This window comes from Arvicanthis niloticus, chromosome 1, assembly GCF_011762505.2.
Source record: "Arvicanthis niloticus isolate mArvNil1 chromosome 1, mArvNil1.pat.X, whole genome shotgun sequence".
NCBI lineage: Eukaryota > Metazoa > Chordata > Mammalia > Rodentia > Muridae > Arvicanthis > Arvicanthis niloticus.
In genome coordinates, this window is record NC_047658.1 from 146,814,801 (window position 1) to 146,827,654 (window position 12,854).

At 46.0% G+C, this 12,854-nt stretch overlaps 1 protein-coding gene across 50 annotated transcripts in view; it reads right to left on the reverse strand.

Moving 5' to 3' along the window:
• The window catches only part of Sorbs1 (sorbin and SH3 domain containing 1), a 223,819-nt gene that overhangs the window by 27,667 nt on the left and 183,298 nt on the right, over positions 1-12,854 (reverse strand). For 48 of the 50 annotated variants that reach the window (XM_076920646.1, XM_076920607.1, XM_076920571.1 and 45 more), the window contains 4 exons: positions 9,978-10,150; positions 7,286-7,371; positions 4,107-4,274; positions 354-400 (listed from right to left, as the gene is read on the reverse strand). In XM_076920646.1, the coding sequence (XP_076776761.1) occupies positions 354-400; positions 4,107-4,274; positions 7,286-7,371; positions 9,978-10,150 (474 nt within the window). Of the gene's footprint in view, positions 1-353; positions 401-4,106; positions 4,275-7,285; positions 7,372-8,012; positions 9,480-9,977; positions 10,151-12,854 lie in introns of all 50 variants that reach the window. The other 2 variants (XM_076920874.1, XM_076920776.1) reach the window with 2 other exon arrangements.

Genomic DNA, 12,854 nt, shown 5'->3' on the forward strand with positions numbered 1-12,854 from the left:
AGTAAACAGAGGACCTATTCAGGTAGAAAGTGGGTGGGACAGTGCCTAAGAGCCAGCTTCAGACGCCAAGATGCTGGGTTTGAATCCCGACTCTCCCACCTCTCAGGTGGGCTAAGTGCTTTCATACTGTTTTCCTAAGTTTTGGACGTGGAAATAGTAGTACCTGCTCCACACAGTCCTGACTCATTGGAGTTGAATGAGTTAATACATGTGATGTGAGAGTGCCGGCATGTATCATCTACTGTATATTATCTTTCTATCTTTGTGAGCGACAGTTGTCTAGCCCAACTCTTCGCCCTAAGCAAACAGTATCTCCAAAGAGGCAGCTAAGAAGACAAGTGTGAAGCACTTACTTCAGTGTCTGAGCTTTAAAGTCAAATTTGGCTCGGGCAGGTCTCATCTAAACACAAGAAATAAAGCAGAGTTAAAACTCATGATTGACAAACAACGACAAGAACACATTTCCACAAGATTCTAGAAAGCGAAGCAGAGCGATCCACTCTAACCAGTTCATTTTGGTTTACAAATCTGGGTAAGACTGCAGCACCTGACCCCATCAGCATGATAGATGTGTTTAGTCAGCTGTGCCATGCATGAAAATTCCCCTGCAAGAAGGCCACTTGTAGGTAAGAGATGGTTTGAAAAGCCCCTTAGGCGAGCCGATCATGGCTACTGTCAGCCAGAAGTCTTCAGACAAGCCTTACTTATCATCTTACTCCTTGTGGGGCATCTTCTGTTTACCTGGTGTAAGTAAGAAACTGAAAGCATAACAGAGTCTGGTTCACCTTGCATGCCTACAGTCTGTGATATTATTGAAAAAGCTAGGGTAAACCCTGAGTATATCTACCTACTGAAACTGCATACTGGCTGTAGAAGCTCCTTTCTTCTACACACCCCGGGGCTGGGAAGCCAGGCCTAGCCGTCTCCACAGTCTCATTAAGTCTGTCAGTAACTCACGCCCCAGTCTGCTCACCCTCAGTCCAAAACCCTGTTGCTCTGGGGCTGACCTCTGCTTCCCACAGACACAAAGCTTCCTTTGACTTTACCTTCTCCTCAGTCTAATCTACTGTCACCCAGGAGCACAAATAACATTCCATAGATTCTTCCACACTTCATGGTTTTGCTTTGATGTTGGCTTTAGCTCTCAATTGTCTAGTAAATCAAATCTAACCTGGGTGGAGGCTTGTGGTCATATCCCCAGTCAGACCTAAATGTCTATCTCTGGCACCTCTCCTGTCCCAACTAAGTACATTTATGTGCCAATCTCAGCCTGGAATTTGTTCAGCTCCAACTCTGGCAGGAAATTCACCTTTACCAACTTGCACTAAATCTCTTTCTTCTTTAAAAGAAAAGTTATTTTAACCAGTTTTGGTTTTAGAGGGACACATGAAATTTTTCAAATCACACACACAAGCTATTTCTATCAGAATACCTCTGACCTCTTCAGCTGCTACGGCCTCTGCGTAGGGAAACAGCATGAAGGAAATGAATGGTAGGTCCTCTACTAGATTAGAAGACAAGGGCAGAGTAGGAGGGGAAAATGGAGTTGAGGTGAGAAAAGGCTCCCCAAAGCACCATCACACTCTTCTAGTTGTTGAGTCACATGCTCTCCATTCCCAGGCTTCTTAGCTTGGGCTTCACAGGGGTCTTCTAGGGTTCACACTGCACCACAGAAATTTTTGTTTTGTTCTGTTTTAAATTTCTATTTTAACTGGATCCCAGGCTGGTCTTGAGATTTGGAGCCTCCTCCCAAGCGTCAAGATCACAGGCGTGTGCTTAGACTGGCTCTTCCTACAAACATTGCATCCTGCATTTCCCTGCTGCTGTTCCTGTCTATCTATATACATACAGCTTGGGGGTGGGGGGAACTCAATAACCACCTTAGAATGGAGTTACTATCACATCATCCTATGCTTATGGCATACTTTCTAACAGTTGTAGGCACACAGGAGCAGAACAAATGTGAGTGTAAGGACCAGTAACATCGTTCACAATAGAAAACCCAAAGACCAAGACTATAAGAAAAAACCCTCATAGAAATCACAACAGAAAAAAAGTGTGGGGAAGAGAGATGGATCACATGTCACCCAGCGATATGGCTGTGTGAACATTATAAAATTTATGCCACAGCAGCAAACGTCCCTTCTTTGAATAACTTTGACTTCCTGATCCTCCTAACTCTAGGTCCCAGGCACTGTACACCTCACCTGGCTGACATATAACTGTGTATGAAGGTGGTTTTATACTAACAGCTACCCCAAAAACACAAACTGAGTTGCCTCTGCTCCACACAGGGCAAGTGCTACACAGAGTGAGTGGCTGCTGACTCCTGCTGAGAGTGAAATGCATCCACACACCACAGTGTACCCACAATTGCTGGTCTCACTGCCCCAGTTCTGTCAGTCAGCTAAAGGATACTCGTTCTTTATGTGGACCTGAAAACATCAAAGCATCAAACTTATGAACTTGCAAATTCTTAGACCTCCCCCTAGGTCTAACATCACAGGTGGGATGCAGGAGTCTGCATTTTGATATGTCTTTAGGGGTTCTGACACAATTTGGGAAACACCATTCTGGAGGAAAGGCAGGTCCAGTAAAAAGAGAGTGCCTCCCATGCCACAGCTACTCTGCTGAGCAGCACCGCCAGGCCCATGTATCCCTAAGGCAGCTCTGCAGGCTGCCATCTTCTTCCTCACACAAATAGACCTTTGAATGGGGTTAATGAGCAGCAGAGTCTTCGGAGCAGGACTGTTATGTGAAGGAGCCCCCTGTACACCAAGAAGCTGCCTGTCACTCACAGGGGGCCAACACTTGCTACCTTTTTTCTTTCTGGTCACATTTCCATTTTTTCTATATATTTTAGAATCTGCCCTCCCCTCACCCCCAGTTTCCCCTCACCCCCAGTTTCCTTCTTTAGGTCAAATTCTTTTTTTTTTTTTTTTTTTTTTTTGTCTTTAATGCTTCTTCCCAGAGACCTTTCATTTCTTTAAAAAAAAAAAAAAAAAAAAAAAGGTAATGATGCCTCTGCTACTTGAAAGACAGAAAGTTGGTTATACTAACAGGTCATGAAACTAATTCCTGGGGTCACTTCCTCCAGCTCAAAAAGCCCAGCTCATGATGCCACAGACACATCCCCGAGAAGACATTTGCTTAGCAGGGCTTTGTAAGGTCATGTGGCAGGCCATACGCTCTCACTGAGAGCTGGCCCTTGATCTACCATACTGACACTGATGTGGGAGGCAAGAGCTGAATAAAACCACTTCACTTCCCTTCATTCCTGTTGGAATATTAAACTTTAGTAGTCTAAGCTTAGAAATGTCAAAGTTGAGGGAGCAGATGAGGTTTCTCTCAGAATGCTCTTGTACTTGTCATGAGTTTGCCCAAGCTGCAGAGGTCAGAGTTTCAAGCTTCAGTGAGATGCTCCAGCACCACTGAGTAGTCAGTACTGTTCTGAGTTTTCTTTTTTTTTTTTTTTCTTTTTTTTTTTTGTTTTATTTTATTTACATTTAAGATGCCATCCCCTTTCCCCATTTCCCCTCCCTAGAAAACCCCTGTCCCATGCCCCTCTTTCCTTTTTGCTTTTATACAATTTTTTTAAAATGTTAATCAAAGGATTTATACTGTTCTGAGTTTTCAACAACAGTACCACTAAGTTAATGCTATAAAGTGTTACTAGGTAACTTTAATAATGAAAGCTTCATTAACCATCTCTTTACAGAAGACTCTTGGGGTTGTCCATACCAGAGCTTCTGAGACACATGCCCAAAGGAACACAGTTTCTAAACAGACCACAATGCAACATGGTATATCACAGTCAAATGCAGGATGGAGAGGACTGGACTCACGAGGCAGCCAATGCTCTAAGCATGCAGTACGAGTGTGCACCAGCAGATCCCAGTCCCACAGCCAGGCATGCTTAACATATAGAGCACAGGACACAGTGGGGCTCACGTCTATTCACCAGCCACAAAAGAGCCAAAGCAAGGCTAAGAAAGCCAGGATGACAGGCGCTGTTTGGAGAACTAAATTGGCCTACAGAGGGCAATGCCAAAGGAAGGCAAATATTGCTTCGGGTCAAGCAGCAGTTGACGGCGACCAAAACAGACCTCTAACCCAGATTTCCTTTTTGCGGTATCATCTATATTGAGTAGGTCCCCAAAGCGCTCATTAGTGATAAACTGATGATGAGTCGGGATGACACCTGTGTGGCGGCGAGCTGCAATATCGGCTTCTTCTTGCTCGCGCTTAAGTCGTCTCTGGTCCGCTAAAAGTTTCTGCCATGAAATTGCATAAAACGGGCAGTGAATCATCTGGTCCAGCTTAATGGAAAATGGCCATATAAGCAACTAAGGAAGAAGGTATCGGTGAACAAGGAGGAGACATTAAAGATCACTGTCAAAGGGACTTACGGACACAACTTCTATGTTCCCATGGTAACCATCCACTATGCACTTTATAGGAAGGACAGAGCACTGTTTAAAAAAAAAAAACGGGGACACAGGAATATGGGACATGTGATTCTACATGACCCCTCTTTCTAGCTGACTAATCCTGGGCTCAGTCCAAAGCCCGAGTCCTCTGGCAACAAAGGCCAGTTGACCCAAGGGTACAGCCTAGGCATCGTAATCGTGTTTGGTTGGTAGCTGGCATCCCTACCTGCCTTATTTCCAAGACAGGATGGGACATGCTATTTTCCCCTGACTACACCAGGCCTCTCAGACTATGGGTCTTGACTCTAAAAATTAGGTCATGTTTTTGCTTCTTTTTCAGTTATACTACCATGTTCTCTACATAGCTGAGCTGCCCCTTTCAGAGAATGTAGCACCTCTCCCCCAGGACAGCCAAACTCTTCCCCTGGGCATAAGTTTCAAAAGGCTTCAGGATATACAGCAAAGGTTCTTCATGTGCCTGACAGTGGGTCTTGTTTCTGTCCCACTGACTTGTTCTACTTAGGGAAATGAAGCTGAGTTTCAGGGAATGATGCAGAATACAGTAGAGACAATAACAGCATCCGGGGTGAGAAGAAACAGATACTCCATTAAGAAAATTAAAGGGTTGGTAGGGAGAGTTGGGGGAGGGGTATGGGACGAATTAGAAAAGAGGAAGTGGGAGATTTGGTCCAAACACATTGTATACTTGCATGAAATTCTCAAACAATAAGTGAGAAATATGTTTTAAAAAGAAAATAACCATCAATTTCTATTCAAGACCTTTTCTATTAGTCTGTGTTGCTTTTCACCAAATACCATTCATTCGTGGCCTATTCCAATGGCCCAACAGAAAAGAATTTTAATGCACTTCCTTATTTCACTGCAATTTTCATTCTTGGGACTAATACTCCTTGTGGGGAAGCATTTATTAGAGCTGGTATTTCTTAACATGCTCAGTTAGACGTAAGTCTTCTTCCAGCAGACAATTAAATGACTCATGTGACATTCAGCTGCAAAGGATAATGGCCCAGTTTTCCTCTAGGGTCTTCAAAACAACAATTCAACAAATGGCTATGGGTCTCCCAGCACTCAGAAAACTGTACTAGAGAGTAAGCAAGATGAAAGTGCTTTGGAAAGCACAGTTCTGTAGAAAAAGTGCTGCTCCCAGAAGAAGGAGCCTTAGTTTCTAGCCAAGCACTTTTGGGTGGTGTCCCTGTTCGAGCCATACCCTTGTTGAATAAAATGGGGTTGGCTTGGTGACCACGAAAGGCCCTTCAAGGATAGATGGGGTCTCCTTTTCCAAAAGGCCATTATCATCAGCGTCAACCGTGATGGACCTACGACATAAAAGGGTGCAGACCAACACTCCCTTCTGTACTGTTCTACAGCAGTGGGGACTGAGGCCCTGATGAAAGCACTGCTGCTCTGGCTGACAGTTCATTATCCATGGACCAGATATCAAATGGAAAGTACTTAAACCTGAGTCAGTGCAGCCACCAGGCCTGTGCTTAGCCACATGAGCCGGTATCCATAAGGAAAGAGAAACCATTTCAGGCTTTCGACATCACCAAGGATGCAAGCTTCTCTTGTTAAGTATACAGCTTTCAATGGATTCACTGCTAAACCATGTTAGTAAAACATCCTCTTAGTAAAACTCACCCACCAAACCTTCTCTACTGAATACTAGCATTTCATTACCAAAATGGAATTTTCTCTTTCCTCTCATGGCATGCAGACTTGGTCTCTCTGACAGAACACGTACAGAAAAGTCTGGAAGGAAATCCTGATAGACAATCATCACTTTGAGAGTTTTGGATTTGATAATTTAAACAATTCTGGACCTCAAACACCTCCCCTGGCTTCTGGTAGGCAGACGCCACGCCTGGAAGGCAAGGAGAGGCATGTTTGTTTTCTACCCTCCAACTGCAAGGATTATAATTATAGAGTCCTCAAAGTCAGCCTTGCCTTAAATCCTTAAGGAAACTCCACCTAAACTCTGGAACCAATCAAGCCAGACCAACATAGAAGAGGACGCGTGATATTTGAACATCCTCTACCATGGCCAGCAGTTCAAAGTATCCTTGCATCTCTTAACAAATGACAGGAAAGTGGGACACTGAACTTATCTAATCTATGGGTCCCCCTTTCCTGGGCATGTGCAGCTGGAACATGTACACTGCAATGCTCTATCTCAGCGTAAGAGAAGACTCCGCCCACTCAGCCAATGTACAGGACGACCTTTTCCTATTCCAGAACAGGCTCTATTCCAGGCCCTGACAATCAAGCCACAGAGAGACATTTCAGTAGCTCCAAGAAAATGCCCAGGCTCTGAAGTCCTTGTGTGGCGTCTGCCAGCACTAACAAAGCTGGCAGAATCACAAGCAACTTCTCATTGTTCATAAACTGCAGAGTGACCAGTGATGTCACCTTCCATTCTTCCTACTGCAATCCTCTCCAATGTGACGTATGCTTCGGGTCAATCACGAGTACAGGAGGAACGGGAAGGTGGACTTCCGTAAACAACACGGGAGGTATTGAGGAAAATGTGAACTCCAATTTCCAAGCTTCCAAGGCAATAATTACAACCCAGGCCATGTTTCCTGCCTTCGATAGGCTGGAGGGGGGTGGTACTTATAACCCAGAGAGTATATGGAAATCAGTCAGCCCTGCTTTCTGAGAAAGTCAACTACAGAGGAACAAATGGAGCCCAAATCTTATAACAAGCTGCTCACGGAAAGCTACCATTGCTTCTGGTCCCTGCACCCCACCACCCTTCTGAGAGGTGTCTGGAAAGTTCAGTTCCTTTGTTTTTTCCTCCCTGAACAAGAGCAACGAGGCTAAGACTGGAGAGTTACCTCTTTATCATCGTGCCGTCTCCGGATAAATTCTTCTGTGGACTCCAAGTAATCAGCTGGTATAAAATGTCTCGGTGACTCTGAATCTTCAAAACAACACAGCAGAGTTAAAACGAGCCAAGGCTTAGTGGGAAGCCAGTTTTTTCTATTATTAAGGTTAAATTTATAAACAATGCTGATAAAATACTCAATGACAAATTCTGAAGGGAAAAACCCCAAGCCCCCACCCCACCACCTGCTTTTTGGATTTACTTGCAAACTGGTTTAATACAAAGACAACTCACCAGAAGGCCAAAGGTGAGCAAAGAAAGGGACATTCTTTTAAGTGTCCCCACAAAGAGGCGCACAGGCTGTAACAGGGACAGACCATACACTTACATACACACGGGGCCACGGAGAGAGGCTGCCTCTCAAAAAACCACAGGGAGGCTGGGAATTGATGTGAACAGGGGTTTGAGAGTTCAAATGAACCCAGTTCTTGGATATGAGCTAAACGGCCAATTTTTCTTTCGAAACGGTTTGGTTGGTTAGTCTAAATGAGGTGGGGGGGATTTGTTTTTAAAGAAGTGCAGCCACTACAAGCCATGGTTAATTGCCAAGCAAAACAAACAGAAGCAAAAGACAAGGCAGAAGATGAGCACCAGAAGCACACGGGGGTAGGAGGGGGGAACAGAGCAAGCCAAGTGGAGACGGGGAGGTGAGACCGGTCAAACACACAAAATGCCACCTCCATGGGCCGCTGCCAGTTCACTTTGTGGGTTGTTGTTCCCGTCCAAGCCATGGTCTGAGTAGGGCACGGGGTTCCCGTTATTAATGGCCCTTGTGCAATCCTCCAGGCCTGTGGATCTGTCCAAAGGGAGTTCTGAGTTGTGGCTAAGCCTTGCCATGGTGTGTCGGGAGGATAGGCGAGTGGGGACCAGGGGTTTCCCCGCACAGTGGGGCTCGTCCTGAGGGCCCTGGCAGGGAAGGTCTGCCTTCTGGCCCGCAGGGGACTCTGAGGAGTCATTGGGGAGAGGCTGTCTGGGGTGCTGTTGGAGGGGCTTTTTCAATCGAAAAGGGAGGGGGCTCATCAGGTAGATGTTTCTGAGGAGACTGTTCCTGTCCCCCCTGGAATCCGAGCGCCAGTCAGGCTGCCTGGAGGACTGCTGCTCATGCTTCCGGATAGTGGTGAAGCGGGTGTACGAAGCAGGGCAGGTGCCCTTGCATTTGTTGAGGCGATGTTTGGGGAAGTCTCCATGAACACTGCCCCCACTGCCCTCCCTGCTGTCATTAGAAACATTTGAGCAGTGGTCTAGCTCATCTGAGCAGATGGAAAGAGGCTCAGAAGGCACAAGGCTCCGGAAGCTCAAGGCATGGTCCGCCATATTGCTACATGTCGGGGACGCATAGACCCCTCCGGAGTCCATCCCGTCCATTTCTCTGGGACGGAGCTTGGTAGACTCAAGGAGGGATTCCGCTGAACGAGCTGAGGTCAGGCCACTTCTAGAGAGCACAGGTGTCGGGGACTTGCTCAGCCTGCCAGAGAAGTCCAGGGATGGCATGGACCGGGACCGCTGAATGAGCTGCTCAAAGGCAGTGATACGGGAGGACACGGTGTGTTTGGGGATGTGATCTGAGCCCTCTTGGCTAGCGCCCAGCTCACCCCTGGCTAATGACAGGCTGCTCCTTTCAAAGTGGGAGGCAAGATCTCGCACACTTGAGGAGGAGATGGAGCCTAAGGAGAGGCCAGCTCGGTTGATCTGGTGCATGTCCCGGTAAAACATGGAGAAATGCAGTCCAGCCTTTCTGGAGAGAGGGCAGGGCCTCCTGGAGCTGGTGCCGTACTCCTGTAGGCTCACGGTGCTACTGGACTTGCTGTCGTAATCCCGCCGGGAGCGCATGAGCAGGTTCTCGATGCTCCCCCCAACCCGGAGCGGGAGGCCTCTTTTCGAATCATTCAAAGAAACACAAAGGTTCTCACAACTCTGAGCCTTCTCTGAGGGTAACAGGACGCTCTTCTGGTCCTGCAAAAGAGCGCTGGGAGCAGAGAGCCTGGGTTTGAATTTAGAAGGAAGGATCTCCGAAATGCAGGCTTTCGCCGCCGACAGGGGTTTCTTGTGCTTACACCCAGGGCCTAAAGCATTGCTAGTGTGAAACGTTCGGCTATGAACTGATGATGAAGAAATCATGTGAGCATTCCCGCCTTTACGATCCACTGGTAAGCATGCAGAATAAAATAAACACACCCATTAGGTTAAAGCTGAAAGCTGCTTTTAAGGGGGGGAAAAGAGAGGTAACATGCTCATTTGTCAGAAGGGCTTTAAAAAGTCTCCAACTGATGTCTTGAAGCAAAATAATTTGTGCTGCAAAGCAGGGGAAAAAGATGCAACGAAAGAAATGGCCACCCTGCCAGTTAAGAAAGGCTGAAGCTCAGGTAACTTCTAGGAAAGGGATATTAGAACAACAAAGAGAGAGAGAGAGAGAGAGAGAGAGATGTTTTTAGAGAGAGCAAGGTTGTGGGTGGGGACCATTAAGACCAGAAAGAAAAATGGCCGGCAAGAAAATAGGTGAGGGGACACAAGGCGGCTCCAAAGCCTGGACATGGACCTGAATAGGCAGAGCTTTGTCCCTGTGGCTGGAGGTCCACCCACTGCCAACACTCAGGTAACAGGCATGTGGGAGCCATGCCTGCAGTCGTCTGCTTGACGGTTACCTTTAGTGGAAGCTGAGCTGGAGGGTCGCTTGAGCCCACTCAGGCCCTGAAGAGGGATGTCGCCACCTTCTAAGACACTTTTATAAATCTGCCTCTCATTCTCCAAGCTAGCGAGACCCCCGGGGGTCCCATCTGATTCTCTCTTCACTGCATGGAAGTTGGAAGAATATATACTGCGGAGAAGGTAATTTTAAAAGAGAAAGGGGGAGGGAGAGACAGAAAGAGTTAGCTTGTTTAACATTCTGTTTAAAAACCTGTTTGTCACCAGCCAAGGCGAATAAAACTGCTTTTTGGTTTCCTGGTAAAGCCCTGAGAAAGCTCAGGGCTTGTTCATTTAGACTGGTGGTTCTCTCCAACCTGTGGGTCACAACCCCTTTGAGGCTCAAGTGATGCTTTCACCGGGGCCATGTAAGACCATTGAAAACAGGCGGGCCACCATGCCTGGGTCCACAGAAACATGATCTAAGGAAGAAAACACCCACATTGCAATGATTGCATCTGTGCTTTAAAAGAATAAGTAAGAATCTGTGATCCCTGCACCCAGGAGACTGAGGCAAGAGGAGCGTAAGTTTGGGGCCACCCTGAGCTACACAATGAGATCCTATCTTTAAAAACAAACAAGCAAGCAAATAACTGCGGGTAAGATAGTGGGAGCCCAGTGGGTACATACAAGATGGTATACCTAGGGACAAGGATACAGGACGCAGAGTTCCGAGTGTGGCCGGCCAGTTAAAGTACATGGCCTAGATTAGGTTTTTCTGGGTTACTCTGTGCTGACAAAAACATCAAAATCACCAGTAAAAAAGAAGAAAGCCCCCAGCTATCTGTGGCCTCCAGGAAAATCAGCAACTGAGAAAATCAGAACTTGGAACTCTATGTGTCCTGGTCACAGGCATTGTTTTGCTTTGAGCCTTTGGCTTGGGGGGGATCTTCCTGCCTCAGGCTTCTCAGTAGTCAGGGCAAGCAGTACGCACCACAATGCCCAACATTCACTTCTTTCAAAGCTGTTGTCAGCGCCTGATAGTATGTATCACCCACATACACTGCTGTTCATTTATGTGCTTCGTTTACTTCTGAAGTCTGAACTGTTTTTAAATGTATATTATAGATGCATATGAAGGTTTTGCCTGCATGTATGTATGTGCATCACATGTATGCCTGGTGCCCACAGTGGTTAGAAGAAAGTAGTGGATCTTCAGGACCCTGTGTTATGAATGGCTGTGAGCCATCATCTGGGTGCTGGGAACTGAACTTGGGTCCTCTGCAGAGGCTACAAGGGTTTTTAACTGCTGAGCCATCTCTCCATCTCCTGTTTCATTTAAGTTTTTAAAGGTTTGTTTATTTTTATTTTACATGTATGAGTGTGTGCCTGAACATGCTTGAATATGTACCACATGGGTGCCCACAGAGGTCAGAAGAGGGTACTGGATCCCCTGGAGCTAGAGTTACAGACAGCTGTGAACTGCCAGAAACCAGCCTGGGGCCTCTGCAAGAGCAGTAAGAACTCCTAATCACTCAGCCATTTTTCTAGGCCTTCATCTATTTATTTTGTCTTCTTTGAAATCTAGGTATTTCCCAAGTTACTATAAATTCTTTTCATTTACTTAGTGAACATGCATGCTTTTCTATGGTCTAACCTGCTGAAGTATTAACATGACACATATTCTGTCCCATTCTCCCCCTCCCTCTACTTCATATACCTCCCCATTCCCCAAGATGTCTTTCTCATAAAAGAATACAGGCTTCTGCTATACACTTTCTTTTCTCTTTTTTCCTTTTTTAAAAAAAAAAATACATTTATTTATTTCATTTATATGAGTACATTGTAGCTGTCTTCAGACACACCAGAGAAGGTATGGGATCCCATTACAGATGGTTATGAGCCACCATGTGGTTGCTGGGAATTGAACTCAGGACCTCTGAAAGAACAGTCAGTGCTCTTAACCAATGAGCCACCTCTCTAGCCTTGCTATACACTTTCGATCCTAATGAAATCAGTTTATTGTTTTTATCATAGATTTGAATTTTGAATACCCATGACCTCACGGACTCCATTTACCCCCAGTACTTACTGTATCATCAAATACATAGGAAAGTTTAAAGACTGGCAAGAGTGGCCACTCACACCAGCCACACCTAGGTTCTCCAGGGAACACTGAATGGTACTTTCATATCACACATATATCCATCTGTCTTCCTGTCTACACACTGGTAGACATTTTCCTATTCCACAAACCCAGCCCTTTGTTTTGTATAAAACCTCAGCCTCTGAGTTCCCATAATTACAGACAACAATGGAAAAAATCCTTATGATAAAAGGCATTGTGCTAAGTGCTTGTTGGTCATTCTCTCTAACACACACACACATGCACACTCACTTACCTCTGTCAGTTTTCAGATAAGAAAATAAAGCACTGACAGATTAGATAGCCTGTCAAAGAAGGCAGGATCAGCAGATTGCAGAGCCAGAACCCTAGTTACACTACTAGATGCCATGTAGATCATATTCTCTGATGGTGTCTTGGAATACAGAGGGCTGCTTGGCACTTCCTTTGGCCAGTGAGGTAATGGTTCACATGGTGCAGGAGTCAAGGGTATTTAAGTTTCACGACAGAGACCACCAAATGTCATCTGTCAGGACTCCACTCCAGGAGCAAGTTCCAGAACCCGGGAATCAAGGAAGAAAGGACGCTCCACCAAGACACAATGTTATCTATCTCCACTGTTTAGTCAATAAGTGCCCCCAGCACTAGTAACAGCCCTCAGAGCTGCCACCACTCACTAGCACTACCCCATGCTCACCACAGGCTAAGGGCTCTGCAAGAATTATTTCAGGGGACCACCCTGAGGCTACAGTTCCCTCTTACTCTATATAGC